The sequence below is a fragment of the Daucus carota genome, chromosome 2 (genome assembly GCF_001625215.2).
Source record: "Daucus carota subsp. sativus chromosome 2, DH1 v3.0, whole genome shotgun sequence".
Lineage (NCBI taxonomy): Eukaryota > Viridiplantae > Streptophyta > Magnoliopsida > Apiales > Apiaceae > Daucus > Daucus carota.
Genome location: NC_030382.2, coordinates 14,439,193 through 14,456,865, shown reverse-complemented (window position 1 = coordinate 14,456,865; position 17,673 = coordinate 14,439,193). Strand labels below are relative to the sequence as shown.

At 33.1% G+C, this 17,673-nt stretch overlaps 1 protein-coding gene across 1 annotated transcript; it reads right to left on the bottom strand.

The window, feature by feature from the left end:
- Positions 1-1,259: 1,259 nt before the first annotated feature.
- Positions 1,260-6,051, bottom strand: LOC108208915 (endoglucanase 6). Its single transcript, XM_017379531.2, has 9 exons — positions 5,706-6,051; positions 5,228-5,440; positions 4,362-4,562; positions 3,580-3,669; positions 3,337-3,501; positions 2,689-2,973; positions 2,250-2,598; positions 2,080-2,148; positions 1,260-1,981 (listed from the first exon to the last, which is right to left on the bottom strand). The coding sequence occupies exons 1-9, from the start codon at positions 5,916-5,918 to the stop codon at positions 1,683-1,685; spliced, it is 1,884 nt and encodes a 627-aa protein (XP_017235020.1). The 5' UTR covers positions 5,919-6,051; the 3' UTR covers positions 1,260-1,682.
- Between the last annotated feature and the right edge of the window lie 11,622 nt (positions 6,052-17,673).

The window sequence follows — 17,673 nt, the reverse complement described above, 5'->3', positions numbered from 1 at the left end:
CATAAAGTTATTAAATTATTCTTTCAAATTTTGTGTACATACCCTGCAATTGTACAAGAGCATCTCCAAAAGCCTTCTTGTTGGCTCCTAAATATAATATAAAAAATGTGGCTCTTAGTAATTTAAGACAAAGTTAAGAGTGTAAACTCCAACAATATTCTCTACATCTCTTCTCTATTTCATATTTTATTCATATATTGGGCTCCATTATAACAAAAGAGAGGGAAAGATGGAGGTTGATTGGAGGGAAGGATTTTTTTATTGTGAAAAAATAAGTTAGGAGCCATGTGGTGGCTCTTAACTTTGAGGAGAGAGGAGAGAGAAACAAGAGGCTTTTAAGATTTAAGAGCCACTTGAGAGTCTCTTGAAGCAACATTTTGGTTCTCCCTCCTCAAATCTCAAGTTAGGAGTCTAAATGAAGAACCTGTTGGAGATGCTCTAAGAGCATCTCCAGCAGCATCTTAGCCCATTCCTTAAATATAATATAAAATATTGGATCCTAGTGACTTAAGATAATAATAGCTATTCTCACCTCCAACAATATTCCTTATATTCATTCCTTATATACTATTTTATTATTAAAAGTTGCCATTATTGCAATAGGTGAAGAGAGAGAATTTGTATTCAAAATTTATTATAAAATAAGAGTTAGGAGAGGAGAGAGGTTACCTAAAGATAAGGCATGGCTAGTGGATCTTAGTGATTTAGGGAATCACTAGGATACTGTTGGAGTGGATTATTTTCTCATATTCCTCATATTTTTGTTTAAGACTCCAAATATGGAAGTTGTTGGAGTTGCTCTAAGATTGCTGTGTTGGTTAAGAGTAACACACAACCCACTCAACAATCAAATCACTTGCCAAGTATTTTAGGTGTTCAGTGTCATGATAGCAAGTTATCCTTTTGAAATTTGTGTCTATACTCTTTTAGTGCTATATTTGACTAATTGTAGAGGGAAATTCTTTTGTTTTCTGATAGCAAGTTACTCTTTCGAAATTACTCTTCTAAATGCTACAAATGTAGAGGAAAATTGTCACTATCTTACACAACACGCTCACTTAGGTGTTTTTAGGTGTTTTGCGTTCTGATAATGAGTTGCTCTTTCGAATCTTGTCTATACTACAATTATGCAGTATAATTGCAACACTTGACAATTGTTCTGATAGTAACTTACTCTTTCGGTTTGTGTATATATATATCCTTTTAATGGTACAATTGTATAAGGAAATTGTTGTGTTAGTTAAAAACACACAAAACACTTGACAATTGACACACTTGTCAACAGAATATATTCATATTGCAAATGCTCAAACGTTGTAAAGGTTACAACAGCAGAGCCAAAAAAATAAATCTGAGGGCGGAACAGAATTAAAAAGTTTACACAAAAAGAAACCATGGCACTCTTGTTGAGAAGTTCAATTCACTTCTCAACTGTCACTCAACTCTCTCAAATATACATAAATATATGTCACTGGATGAGAAAGAGGATGAGCACTCATGGTTTGATCCTCTCTTCACTCCTTCCTCTGTCCAATCTTGAATCATACTTAGCCTAAGTTCATCTTAAATTTACCCAAGTTGCTTGAAAAAAACATCTTGTATGTATAAATGTCTGCAGCTCTTATGTAACCGCGGTAAATGGTATGAACTTTTTTATAGTTGTCTGTTGTAATCTTGTGCTTTTAAGCCAATGTGTAGCTTGTGACCGAGACGGATGCTGCAGAGGCAGAATGGATATACACAAACTCGATGCTTTTACCAGGAGCCAGCGACTTGTTCCATGCAGGAAGCACATAGGAGTTGCCGTACTTTGCAAGACCCCATAGAGGACCGTATAGCTTTGAGACAGAAATTCTGAGGTTTCTAAGCGTCTTGCCAGATTTGTTAGTAACTACTGTGGAGTATCTGTAGTAGGTTTTCCCTCCGGAAACCCATGAAGCTGTCATCTTTTGCACAACAGCAATTTGTTTGGAAGAGGAAACTGCAAGATAGCCGAAGCACATGATGTCATTTCAGCATGGCTATTTTATGCATCAACAAGTTATAAGAAAACTATCAGAGAAGAAGCATGAAAATTACCTGGGGCTGGAGATACTCTGGGTCTCGGAGTTGGCTTAGGTCTGACAGCAAAAGGTTTTGGCAGATTTACTGCACAAAGAAATGATTTTACTGAGTTCAAAGTTCCGGGAGAGAGGGGTCATTGTTCATGCCAAAGTAAGAATTTAAACGATGCAACGAGCATTTTATACCTGGAAGCAACTGGTTATATCCACTATGTCCTGCATGTAGCCTAGCCAGGAGTCCGAGAAGAGGAGCATTGTTGTATGTAGCTGGCTCAGTTTGTTCATAGTTGTCTCTTTCATCAGCAAAATTGTCATAGGCATCAGGTCCTCCAACAATGGCACCAACAAGAAGATTGGGATCGCTTGCCTTCCTACTGAACCATGTGGCATACCCTCCTCGGCAAGTAACAAATGAAGGGTTAACCTTGATTGAAACAATTGAGGAACCACGATGATGAACTTGTTGTGGGTAATTGTTTCCATAACCAACCATGTAACTCGTGGCTCTTGGGTTGTCTCCCAGAATATAGTCCACCTAAAAATATACAAAAATTTTAAGTACTCGACTAAAATTGCAGGTAGCCAGAGACGAGAATTGTGTTATTAATCTTGCGTTTGAGGTTACCTGAGATTTGGCGAATGAAAGCAGTTGGGATGGTTGGACATTTCCAGAAGGACACCTGAGGGTTTTCCTAGCAGAAGTGAGATAATCGGAGTAGACAGTCATGAGGAAGGAAGCACTCGTAACAAACTGTAAGTTGTTCCATCTCTGTTTGAAGATGAGGCCTCCTGGAGTCTTCTGAACATTGCGGCTGCCCTTTCCAAGACACGAACACATGAAAAACTCTGCCTTCTCTTGGTACTTGCCAAAAACTGATGCCTGATGTCCAGCTTTTCCTCCCATCAAAAACTGCAAATAAGACAGCAATAATAATTTGAAAGTATCCTTAATCACATTGGACATCTGGGCTAGCTCTGTCTATCATCAAACTTTAGAAATCTATGCAACATTAATTGGAACTTCAACTGAGCATAAAAAGGTAAAACTTCAGCTGCACTTCCTCTGATTCAGTTTTAAAATTTTCTTTCATGAGTTTAGTCAGAAAGAAAGCTTTCTGGGATTTCACTGCATTCTTGCTGCAGTACCTAAACTTAATTGCAGAAATATCAATGGCAAAATCTTTTTTTTTTTTTTTTTCTTTTGAAAGGCTATCAAGATTACTAACAGGACTGCTACTCCATATAGGAAGCAGTTAAGAGAGATGATTGGTACCTTAGCAACAAGAGTTTGAACTCCAGCATACTTAACATCCCATCCGAATTCAGTCATGGCCCAACCAGTCCCACCGAGTGCATCACCATTGTTTCCGAGGTAGTTCAAGTAGTACTGATTGTCTGTTGCCTTGTACAACCACGCAGCTCCCCACAATAGTTCATCCTAATAACAACAATCACTAACCAAAGTCAAAAATCGTCTCAACAGACTGACAAGCACGTTTTAAACGCGACAACTTACAGCATATCCGCTGACAGAACGGTAGTACTTCTGAGCCACTGTAATACTGCTATCATATTTACCCCTGTATTTGTCTGCAAAGTCGAACAGCTGAAAACCAGACAATCAAATAGATTCAGAATCATCACAACTCACAAGTCATTTTTACTTTTTTACTAGGAGCAACATTAGCTTACATCCCAAATTTTACTCTGGAGTTTAAACTTAGGTACATTACAGTTCAGTGGTGATCCGAATGTGGAGCTCCATGTGACTACCGACACTAAACAGCGACAAACAACAACTCAACAACCCCATATCCATGGTTTCTGGACCCATCAGACTTGATGGTTGAGATTTTATTAATCTACTCCAGATCTGCAAGGCCCCTCACACACGATTCCACTTGGTCCCAGAACAACAGATATCAAATACTCCCTCCGTCCCTCTGATTTCTATACACTTTCCTTTTCGGATGTCCCATTCAATTCTATACACTTCAAAACTTTCCCAAAATAGTAAAATTTTATAATATAAAAACCTCACTCACTCACCACTTTCATCTACTTTTCCAAATCTATCACTTAAATATTAATGGATCCCACCACTGTACCTACTTTCTTTTCTCTTTCTTATTACTTTACATTACTTTATACACTTTTCTTAATCTCCGTGTCCAAAAGAAACGTATATATCCCGGTGGGACGGAGGGAGTATGTGATATTCCTAAATTCGTGTGGTCTTGGTTGATTTTTTAATTTTTCCTGATTTTTTTAAGAAGAAACAGGGGTTGAAGAAACAACCTGATAGGCATGAGAAAGGAGTGTCTTGGCGTAGGAGGGGTTGGAGCGGCGGAAGACCATGGAGGCAGCAGCCAGAGCAGCTGCAGTCTCTCCAGCAAGGTCGGAACCAGGATTACTCGGGTCAATTCTGTAAGCTTGCCGAGAAGTTGTCATGTCTTCGGGTCTTTGCCAGCAGTAGTGATCAGTGTTGCCATCTCCCACCTATTCACATTTTTCGCCAAATTTGATCACAACTTTATAAAAAAAACATTACAAGCAAATGAAAACAAGATTGTAATAACAAATATAATGTCAGAGGCAATCAGAATTTAACTCGAGTTCATGTCAAAAATCCACAAACTATAGCACACCATTTGATCAATTTGAATCCATGAATGTGATCAGAAATGAATTGCTTTCCGGAAATTTACTCTTTTCAACTATAATTGACACGTTTACAAACACGAAGCTTGACAAACATAACAACACTCGACTGCTTAAAGTAACAATCACAAATAACAAGTCATTATTCGTATAACGAATTTTCTATGGTGTGCCCATGGGCACACAATAGTCACTAACTCCCATGAGAATAGTAGCTTTTGATTGGTGGATAGATAATAAATATTAATGGCCCCCCTGCATTTACACCAAGTCCACCAATCAAATGAAGCCATTTCCATCAGAGTTTGTGCTTATTGTGTGCCCTTGGGCACACATTAGAAAAACCGCGCGTTCATATAAAACCTTAAATAAACAATAACTAATTCTAAAATTAGTACATTGAAGTACGCGTAAACAGTAAACGGCTCATCTAAATAGGGACGGAAGTAGTAATCAACAAAACAAAGACAAGATAATTAGGGGGAACATTAGGAGAGTAGTACCTCTCCATAGAAAACATGAGGTTCAGGATGAGCTTTGATGAGATAATCAGTACCCCACTTAATAGCATCCATGGCATTACGAAGCTCACCACTAGAAGCTATTTGGTTACCATACTCCAACACACTCCATGACATCATTGTCACTGTAAATGCCATGGGCAATCCAAACTTCACATTGTCCCCTGCATCATAATACCCTCCCACCAAATTCACCTGCAATAAAACACATACCACCTCAACTTCAACTACGTTTCTCGAGTCAGATATACCGAATATGTTTGGTCTAGTCTAAGGTACTTTAATAATAAATAATAATAAAAAAAAAGCACTCCCTCAGTCCCAAAATAATGAATTCAATTTAGTCAGGTACAACTTCCGAACACATTGAAATGCATGAAAAATTACTCGGTCATAGGTTCATTTTTTTTGAGACGGAATGAGGACCAAGTTTAAAAATAAAAAAGACAGAGGAACTTACACCAACAGTCTTGCCATCACTAAGACCAGAATGCCCCCTCCACTTGATTCTCTGACTACTAGGCAAGTAACCAGATCTTTGAGCCTCAAAGAAAAGAATGCTCTTGGTGAGAGCATCTCCATAGTTATGTCCTCCCATGGCCAAATTAACAAGGCTCACAAGCAACAACAAACAGCCCATCAAGCCCATTCTCACAACCTTCTCCATTCCCATTACTTGAGGATCAAGAAACACTAGCTAATATATGATCCACAAGGCAATGCTGGCTTGGGTTATGAGCTAGAACTTGTAATAAACCAACCCAACAGAGTGAAGCTTGTGGCTTTGTGTAAATTCTGTTAAGAAGTTGGAGAAAGAAGAGGAAGTTAAGGCGCTATATATGGAGGAGGGGAATAGGAAAGTTGCTATTTGTTGAGAAAAGTTGGCAGGCTAATAAATGCATTTTTTGAATTATTGTTGTTTATTTTGTGATTTCGAATTATTTCGAAATAAATTGAAGAATAATAGGAATTGAGGTAAGGTGATTGTGATTAATAAATGGTACTCCCTCCGTATCTTTTTTCCTTTCCTATTTGTAATGTCGGTACTGTTTATAACATGAGACAAATTACTAATTTACATCTAATCTATAAAACTAAATATAGTCATGAGTGATCTTGTTAGATTCGTATTCACGAGTACTTTAATACGGTGAAGTTTTTATATTTAATGCTACTACGAAATGAAAGATATTAACGATCAAAAGTGTGTGTTGGCAAACGTGAAAAGTACAAACAGGAAAAATATTTAGGGACGGAGTGAGTAGTGTGGACAGTGACAGAGCGTTAGAGCGCAGAGTCATGTGTTTTTGTTTTGGCATTTGAGTCGCCTCTCTTTAGTTTAATCATGCACCTTCACTTCTGCGTTTCTTCTTATATCTCCGATTTTCGGACCTGTTTGTGCGCATCTCGAATCGATCATTTCTACATATATCGAATTGATCATTTGAATGTGTAGCACAATATTCATCGTCCTACTGTTATAACGGTTTAATTTATTTTTAGAAGATCTATTTACTTTAATGAGTATATTAATTTGAAGAAATCCCACTTCGTGGATGATTTGTTAAACAAAACACAAATGCAAGAAGAAAAAGTCAAAAATAAAATAGAAAGTAATATGCGGAGGAACCTAAAAAATGCTTTTTGCTAACCGCAATCAACGGTCGAAGACGAACAAAAAATAATGTAACTTTACAAAGAGCAATCATCTTATATTAACCAGAAAGAAATAGTTTTATATTGTTAAATTGCCATCAATGAAATACGCAAATTGACTGACTCATAGTATATACCCCACTACCGTATAAATAATTAATACTCTTTGCCCTCTTTAAATTTATATTTTTAAGCGTAAATTCAAGACTACTAAAGATGATACGTACTTATATTTATTATCTTTAAAAATATTAAACAAATTTTATACTACTTTATATATTTATTCAAAACTTATAAGCAAAATTATCGTTTTAATCGTCTCATATTATGTAAAAAAATTTAAAAAAATATGTCAAATGTATTAATTACCAAAATTAATACGTTAACCTACCGATTCTGGAATTACGGGGTTTTATCGGAGATTGTTTGAATAAATTGGAGATTTTTAGTTAAAAAAGAGTGTTATCGATAAATTTTAACAAATTAATCAAACAACTTATAATAAATCAGAATTTTTAAAATACTAGTGTATAAATGTTATAACAATGATGAATATTTTGGAAAAATGCTATATCCAGAGCAAATTTTTAATTTCCAGAGTAAACACAAAATGAAAAGACAAAATTGACTTCATACATACCAATAACATCAAAAAAATAAACTATATAACGAGAAATTTCGACAAAAGTTCCGGATATAACATTTTTTTGTTTTTTTTTATCACAAACGAAAAGAAAAGTAGGCGAGTGCAGTTGAAAAATGAAAATAGGTTTACACAGAGTTGGAGGGTATTAAAGAAGCTTCTTCAATGGGAAAGCACTATTTGTACTCGACAAATAGTCTTTCATTTTTCTCTTTTATTCTAGTGCGTTTAGCTTTTCTTCTTTGAATTTTCAGACATTCATCAAACACTTTTGACAAAAATTAACTAGAATAAATCAGATTTAGAGGGAATGCATTATACGTATATATTCAAATGAAGGGAAGAATCCATGCAAGTTGCCTCAATTTGCATAAATTGGCAGTGGATTCGGGGCGGAACCGATTTGGTGCCCCACCCGATAAATAATCAACTATAATATTCAAATATATGATCTGGAATTGAAGTATTCTAAGTAATTTAATTTTTTTATTGGCTATATGAAACTCATTATTTTTAAAAAAAAACACGTTTTTTGGAAGGGAAAATAGATTTTTTTGTCACCAAACTTATTATGTTTTTAAAAACTTGCCACTCAACTAAATTTTTTTTCCTTTTAGTCACTGATGTTAGGTTTGGATTTGTTTTTAGTCACTAACTTAGGTTCGGATATGATTATTAGCATTGTGATAATTTTTTGTAGCATCATTAATACATAGTGATAGTATATAATTTTTTGATAATATGATGTATGTTTATATCTTTGTATATAGCAATAATAACATAAAATGAGGTGATATAATATTAAAATCAGGAAAAATCGTAATTAGAATTCTAGAAATTTATTAAATCATCAGTATTGAATCAATGACTTCAAATAATTTATGCTCTTCGTGATAAAATAAAGTCTAGTTGTGTGATACGATGCATCATCTTTCACTATTAACGTTTCAATCACCTAGTTCAGCCTAAGATCTCTCTTAAATTTATCCTCATAATTTTTAATAACTTTATCTTATTATAATTTTCAAGATAAAGATAAATAAATAGAGTGGAAAACTTAATCTTCGATGATTTATGCGATTTTCTTTTTGCGTATAAAAATTCAAACACTAAATTTTTATTCGGAAGAAAAAATAAAATAATTTATGAGAGTACACTTTTAGAAACCGTAAAATGCATGTTTAACTCTTATCACCGAAGATAAACGATCTTGAGTACATAAAAGTACTATATATAAGAATAGACATATATCAAATCATCAAAATATTAGAGGTTATCACTATATTTTAATAATACTACAAAAAAATTAATATAATGGTAATAATCAAATCCGAACCTAACTTTAGTGGCAAAAAAAATTCTGAACCTAACATCAGTGACTAAAAGGAAAAAAAAATTAGTTGAGTGGCAAGTTTCTAAAAACATAATAAGTTCGGTGACAAAAAAAATTTATTTTCCCTTTTTGGAAATACTTTAACAATAATAAGATAATAAGATACAACTGCCAATGAGAAAAAAAAATATATATATCGTGTTAGCCGAGATTCAGTCATAACTTAGCGACAACTCGGATTTGTTTGGAAAAATTAATGAAAAATCATAATGGTTTAATTTTCAATCAACAAAAACTTTTCAACACAGATAAACTTGAAATTTTGGGTCTATTTTTTGTGTCCCTAATGTTGATGCCTCGGCGGTGATTGTGGTGTTTGGCTCCTCTCCTCAAGTCGCCCGTTGAATTTAAGTTGAAGTATAACAACATGTTCTAGTCCCTCCGTTTCAAATTAGATGTTCACTTTAAAAAATTCACACAGTTTAAAAAAAGTGTACGTTAACAAATTAATTGCATTAAATGATCAAAATATGTGGAATGAGATTGATCTAGGAAATATAAATAAGAGATATGTGGAGTAGAATTGATTTTGGAAATATGATTTTGCATTGAAAGTTGAAGTTGACAAGTAATTTGAATTTTTTTTTTTTTTTGGAAGTGGACATGTAAATTGAAACGGAAGGAGTATTAAACAGTGTAGCAGCTCAGCGGATATTGGGTTTCATATCAAGTCGCATGTGAATCAGCAGCTATCCGCACCAAACTTCACACTCTTTCCCGTTCAAACGCCGTTTACACTTTACCTTTCGGCCACTCCTTTATTTTGGTTTTTTGATGAAAGTGTTTGGATTAAGGTAGAGAATAAAAATTGGGAATGATAATGGGTTAATGACAGCACCAATGAAATAAAAACTTAAAAAATAGGAAAGTATATTTTAATCACCTAAAAACATTATGAAATGACAATTATGAAATTGAATTTTCGATATTTGTTAACCGGGTTTATTAATTGGAGACCAAATTTTTTTAATATTTTTTTGTGCGAGGTTCGGTCCCTTTTTAAAGGACTCGGAGCATAATGGTCGATGAAGATTGAGGACCTATATTTACAGGTTAAACAGGAAACAAATTTTGAATAATATTATATGTATAAAAGATTGAACTATTTTCAAATCTGACATCAATGCATCGGTGTTGTTTGGGTAAAGTTTAAAAATCCGGCTTTTTGGTTATAAGTTAAAAACACTTATTTATGTTGTTTATGTAAAAAATTAAGAAATATTTAGAAAAATTTAAGAATATTAGCCTCTGTTTTATAACTTCTACTTTTTTGCCAAATATTTTAATCATAATATTCTTAAGGTTTTGATGATTACACTGTAAGCAAGCTAATAGCATTAATCTGGTGCTTGTTAGCGAGCTATCAAAAGATTATATACATGTGCTAACAGTTTGCAAGTTTTCGGTATAATATCTATCTGTCAGCAAACTTACAGGATATTATCCAGATTTATCAGCAAGCTCATAGCGCGAACAGAAAAACAATCGGATAAGGATCAAGTCTTAAAATCATGGAGAATTATAAAGAATCAAATTCGTAAGAATATTAATATTTATATATAACCTATATAAATATTAGAGCTCAGTTTTAAATAAGAGTTTTATTCAAAAACGATTTTCTAAAAGAGTAAAATCTACAAGGCTTTAACGTTCAATTTTGAGCAAATTAAACGTGAGTTCGGTTAAAGAACAAGAACGTTGTAGTTTGTTACATAATTGACCGTTGGAATGCTTATATATATATATATATATATATATATATATATATATATATATATATATATATATATATATATATATTGAAGTGTGGTTGCCGTTTTTATTAACAAGAATACAATTCAAGCTTTCTGAAAATACAACTCGTTCGTTGCAAAATCTTTCTTTGAGCTCTAGTACTCATATTTGATTATATATCTATATTGAGTTCATAGTTTCAGGTGTAATTTTCATATATTTTGTATTGTTCAAGGTGTAAGTGTTTTTGTTGCTGTGTATCCAGCTTGTGAAACAAGGAAATAAAAGAACTAGTTAGCTAGGAGGGTATATTTGGGAAGTACAGGTCTTGAAGAGCTTTTAGTTCGTGGTTCCGGGGTTTCAGCAAGCTGATAACATGAACAAGAGTTAAAAGGATTATATTATTGAATCTTGTAATCGTTGAAATTTCTTAATTAATAATATAATCTCTAACCAATTGGTAGGGGACCAGGACGTAGACCAATAGGGTTAGGGGTCGAACCTGGCTAAAATTCTCTGTGTTGCTAGCTTACTGTTTATAACTGTTTTGCATTGCATTTGCACTGTTAGCTAGTTGACTGTTTACTTTGAAACTTAACAGCAAGCTCTCTGTGACAGTTTAATTATTAGGTAACATTTAAAAATCGGGTATATTAGCTATAACACCTATTCACCCCCTCAAGTGTTTAATTTCAATTGATATCAGAGTCAGGTTATACTAATACTTCTGTAACAGGAATAATATCGATCGATATGACTGATCACTTTCAGGGAAAGTCCGATTTTAGAGCTCCTCTACTTACAGGTTCTGACAACTACAATTGGTGGAATGGCCAAATGGAGGCTCATCTGTCCAGAGATACCCTAATGCAAAGAGTTGTGTAGAGAGGTCCTTATGAATATCTAGATAAGGATGGCAAAGTCAAAGATGTTGATGAACTCACCCCAGACGAGCTATTAAAGGCTGCTGCCAACGGAAAAGCAAGGAGTACATTGATCAATGGGCTGAATCAAGCTGAATATGACAAGGTGTCTTCTCTCAAAACAGCAAAGGAGATTTGGGATGCTTTGGAGACTTTGTGAATATGACAAGGTTTTGATGATCACACTGTAGGCAAGCTAATAGCATTAATCTGGTGCTTGTTAGCGAGCTATCAAAGGATTATATACATGTGCTAATAGTTTGCAAGTTTTCAGTATATTATCTATCTGTCAGCAAGCTTACAGGATATTATCCAGATTTATCATCAAGCTCACAGCGCGAACAGAAAAGCAATCGGATAAGGATTAAGTCATAAAATCATGGAGAATTATTAGGAATCGAAATTTTAAGGATTTTAATATTTATATATAACTTATATAAATATTATAGCTCAGTTTTAAATAGGAGTTTTATTCAAAAACAATTTCTAAAAGATAGGAGTGTTTATCTCAAATTCGTACTTATCTTTTTAAACTCCTATTCGATTCCAAAAAGGTAGTTTTCTGAAAATACACTTCAAGTTATCAAAAAATACAACTCGTTCATTGCAAAATCTTTCTTTGAGCTCTAGTACTTATATTTGATTATATATCTCTATTGAGTTCATAGTTTCGAGTGTAATTTTCATATACTTTGTATTGATTCAAGGTGTAAGTGTTTTTGTTGCTGTGCATCCAGCTTGTGAAATAAGGGAACAAATGAACTAGTTACTTAGGAGAGTATACTTGGGATGTATAGGTCTCAAAAAGTTTTTGGTTTGTGGTTCAAGAGTTTCAGCAAGCTGATAACAGGGGAACAAGGGTTAAAGGGAGTTATATTATTGAATCTTGTAATTGTTGACAGGGGATCAGGACGTAGACTAATAGGTTTAGGGGTTGAACCTGACTAAAATTATATGTGTTGCTAGCTTACTGTTTAGGGTTTTGGTGCATAACAGGCGATTGTTATGGAGCCCTTATCCAACACACAGCTTAAGAGCCCTTAGATCTGTATTTTAATGGCGGGGATGAAAGTATTCGCGGAAGGGAAAAGCTCCGATCTGCGGAAAATTATAGCGGATCGGTAAAAAAAATGCTTCAATCCGGACCCTTCAAATTGAAATCCAACAGCCCTGAGAGTGTGTTATATAAACGGTCCCTGACAAACGGTTGTCAGAGACTAAGACCCTACTGTTTATATCTGTTTTGCGTTGCATCTGCACTGTTAGCTAGCTGACTGTTTACTTTAAAACTTAACAGCAAGGTGTCTGTGACAGTTTAATTATTTGGTAACATTTAAAAATCGGGTATATTAGCCATAACACCTATTCACCCCTCTCTAAGTGTTTAATTTCAAATCACTTATAAGTCTTAACTTTCTACTTTACTTTTTTTACTTTAAACCAAAAACACTTATTTTAAACTTAGTCCCACATTAATTCTTACAAGTCTGGAGCATGCAAAAATCTCCGAACCAGACATCTAATAACACGAATATCTCCCTTCCAAATCGCGATCAGCAAGTCTTACAAGATAAAGATCTACAAAAAGACACACACACATCATATCTGTTGATATTTTTTTTATGGTATGGAATAATTGTCATCATCAGTAATTAAACAATACAATCTATAATTAGTAATTAAGTACCATGATATATGTAGTCGGCAGTTTAAAATTTAATTTCACCGACAACGATTCGTACGACGGTTCCAAAATCTGATAGGATACGAGATTGGCTTAAGTTGATCATTGATGTAAGCTGAGAGAGTAACATGCAATGTCGGAGGACAAAACAGTCGCATATTTGTAACGTGCATTTATCAGGTATTCACATTTCTAGCTGGTTAGCTTCTTTAAAAGCTTTCGATTTCTTTTGCAACTTTGTACATATCTATCGTGCATGTACGTTCTCGTATATACTGTGCATCTACATATGCAGCGAGGTGCGCCCGGCCAAAACAGGATTACGAATCAGTCGGGACTTTAATAAATAGTTTTAAGAATCGATAAAAAGTTTCAACTTGAAATTGAATTCATTTTGTTCCATTTTAAAAAATAACAAAAGGATTTATACCTGTTTGGAAAGAATGAAATATGTCCAAATGGTAATGGGTCAGGGTTAGAGCAATCCCAATGTAAGCTCTTCTTACTCATATTTGGTGTAGGTGGATAAGATTTAGGGGTTAAGATAAAAAATTAGTTCTCCAACGCAGCTCTCTATCCCCTAAAATTTTTAGGAGAGAGAAGACTCATCCCCTTATTTGAGGGAGCAAAAAACTAACTCTTATAATGCCACATCATCAATATTACCTATATATAATATAACATATATTTACTCCAACTCTACCTTTTCTCACATATATTACTTTAAATATTAAATAAATACTAATTTTTAAATTATAGGTAACAAGTATAGGTAATACCATTAGAGCAAAATAACTTTTTGCTTACCTATATTTTAGATAAACATTATTTTATTATATTTTAAGTAATCAATATAGAGATTACTCTTGAAGATGCTCTTATGAACTTATAATCTATAATCTGATCATCGAGTATGCTTTGTAGGTTGGAACTTGCACTCGTGGCTCTGCAACCTACATATTCAACTCCCCCTTTTAAATTAATAACGCTGAAGAGGATAAAAAAGCAACGCAAGTGTTACGAGCAGTGTTGTAAAAAGCGGGAATCGGACTTAGTCGGTGAGGGCACCGTCCAGCGATTAATCGGATAATCGGAGATTAATCGGAGTGATTAATCGGATCATTAATCGTAATCAATTTAATATTATTTTTAAATTATATATATATATTTATAAAATTATATATAGTATAAATTTATAATTATATAAAATCAAAAGAGTAATGATTTTTTATAACCCAAAACATGCCTTTATATACATATACAAGCCTAGTCATCTCATATATTTGATTCAATCTGCTAAGGAATATATATTGCAAATTTAAGTAATTAGAGTTTGGAAGTTAATATTAAAAGAGTGAAACGTAATAAAAACAAATTTAATTTATGTGTTTTGTCTTTCTGTGCCTTTTATTTTATTTAAATTTAAAATTTTAAAAATTTTTCACTTTTTTAAAAAAAATTTAAATTCACCGATTTTTGACCGATTTTTTCCGATTAATCCCGACTTTTGACCGATTAATCCCGATTTTCAGAAAAAACGATTTTTTCACCGATTAACGCTTAATCGAGACGGTGGCCGACCGAACAGCGATTAATCGGCGATTAATCCCGATTAATCGCCGACTTTTAGAACACTGGTTACGAGTAATATATTTCAAGGTGATAAATCACTCAACTCGATCAAGTGGTTCAATGTCGAAACATGCACAAGTGTTCTTTTAAGTAATGATGAAAGTGGTTCAATGTCGAAACATGCACAAGTGTTCTTTTAAGTAATGATGAAAGCTAGCTCCTCTCTGCCCCCTACTACGGCTGAGCATAATTATCCGAAACCGGTCCAAACCCGCCGATCCGAACCGTCCAAACCGAATGTTTCGGTTTCTTAACGGTTTGGTTTGGTTTTGGTTTTGATAATTAGAAAACCGAAAATTTTCGGTTTGGTTTCGATGTTCACTTTCAAACCGACCGAAATATCCGAACCGAACCGTTATCACTTATGTTATATAATTAATTTTATAAATTTAATTTAGGTATTTAAGTGTTCAAGTGTTGATCAATATTATATATATTTCTTATTTTTTAAAATTAGGGAAAATAGATTTTTTTGCCACTCAACTTATTGTGCTTTTAGAAACTTACCACCCAACTAAATTTTTTTTCCTTTTAATCACTAATGTTAGGTTTGGATTTTTTTTAGCCACCAACTTAGCTTCAGATTTGATTAGTAGCATTATAATAATTTTTTTTGTCACTAAACTTATTGCATCTTTAGAAACCAACCACTCAACTATAATTTTTTTTTATTTTACTCACTAATTTCAAGTTTAACTTTTTTTTTTTGGTCAATGAAGTTAGGTTCGAATTTGATTATTAGCCCTACATTTTCTGTGTAGCATTATTAAAATATAGTGATAGTTGCATTTGTCAATAAAAAAAAATAGTGGTAGTCTGTAATGTTTTAATGATTTGATAAGAATTTTACACACATTTTATGGCTTTTAAAAGATGTAGTTTTATAAATATTTTTTTTTATTCCAAATGAAAATTCCACGTTTAAATTTTTACACACAAAAATAAGTTATGAAACTATATATCATAAGAATCTTAAATAAGTGCGTAAGTAGTAGAAAAAACTGTAAACTAATGAGAGAGGAGGAAGCAATAATAACATAAAATGATACATTATAGAGAACAATCATCGAACATTAAGTTTTCTTCTCTGTTTATATCTTGAAAATTGTAATAAGATAAAGTTATTAAAATATTTGAAAATAAATTTAAAAGAGATCTTAGACTGAGCTAGTCGATTGAAACTTTACTAATAATAACGAAAGATGATATGTCATATCATCCAAATACACTTTATCTTATGAGAGAGGGTGAATTGTTTGAATTTATTGATTTCATATTCATGATTTATTAAAATTTTAGAATTCTGATTACGTTTTTTCCTGATTTTAATTTTTCATCGGCTCATTTTAAGTTATTATTGCTATATATAAAGATATAAACATACGACACATCATCAAAATATTACATATTATCACTATGTATAAATGATGCTACAAAAAATTATCATAATGCTAGTAATCAAAACCAAACCTAAGTTGGTGGCTGAAAATAAAACCAAACATAACATTAATGAGTAAAAAAGAAAAAAAAATAGTTAGGTGGTATGTTTCTATAAACACAATAAGTTGAGTGGCAAAAAAATCTATTTTCCCTTAAAATTATTCTTCCCCTTTTTCTCCATTCTTATTTTATCTACTCCTCATTAATAATCAACCCTTCTTCTTTTTTGTCTTTTAAATAAAATATTTTTTTTAGTTTTAAAATAAAATAAATTATTTGTTTTCATAACAATGTATAAGGGTAGCACCTAAAATTATTTATATCAAATAATTATACAAATTTCATCCTTATCTTTTATTAAGTATTTTGTTAAGTGACAAAAAAAGAGAGCACATGGAATTATTTTAGATTAATAAAAGTTTATGATATTTTTAATATTTTGGTATTAAACCGGAACCAAACCGTTAAGAATCGGTTCGGTTTGGATTGATTTGTACAACATTCAGTTTGGTTATGGTTTGTACATTTACCAAACCGAAAAATTCGGTTTGGTTCGGTTTGAACCTCCAAAACCGTCCAAACTAGGGGTGATCACGGTCTAGGTTAAACCGCAAAATCCGCATAAACCAATCCGATATTAATCCGATCCAAACCGAAACCGAAATGAGGTTTACGGTTTCGGTTCAACTAGTTTAAAAAACCGTGGTTTGTGGGTTGGTTTCGGTTTTATATTAAACCAACCCGTTATAAAACCGAACCGCATGTATATATATATATAATATAAATATTTAATATTATATACATACAAAATATTAGTTTTACATAAATATATTAATTTTTTAGTTTATACTTGCTAGGTTGTTTAGTTGCTTACCTTATCAATACCAACTAAGTGTCATATCAATTCAGTAATCCACGACTTCGGTTCAACTTTATGCATTTTATTAGACTAAAATTTGTATTTTAATTTAACTATGTGAAATCATGTAAATTGAGACAAAATGATCCTCTATTTTCTAGTATTATTCATGAATTCTCATTTCTGATTATAAGCCTTAGTCATAAACCGATCAATCCGCTTAACCGAACCATTAAAAACCGCACCGCTTGGTCCGGGTTAATTGGTTTGCGGGTCGCGGGTTGGTTTGAGATTTTAAAAAACCGCTAATATATGGTTTGGTTCCGGTTCTACCTCCAACCCGAACCAAACCGGACCGCGATCAGCCCTAGTCCAAACCGAACCGTGCTCACCCCTACCCCCTACCATAGCTAAGATATACAACATATTTGCGAGATCTCATCCGGGGTTCACTGTATTGGGAT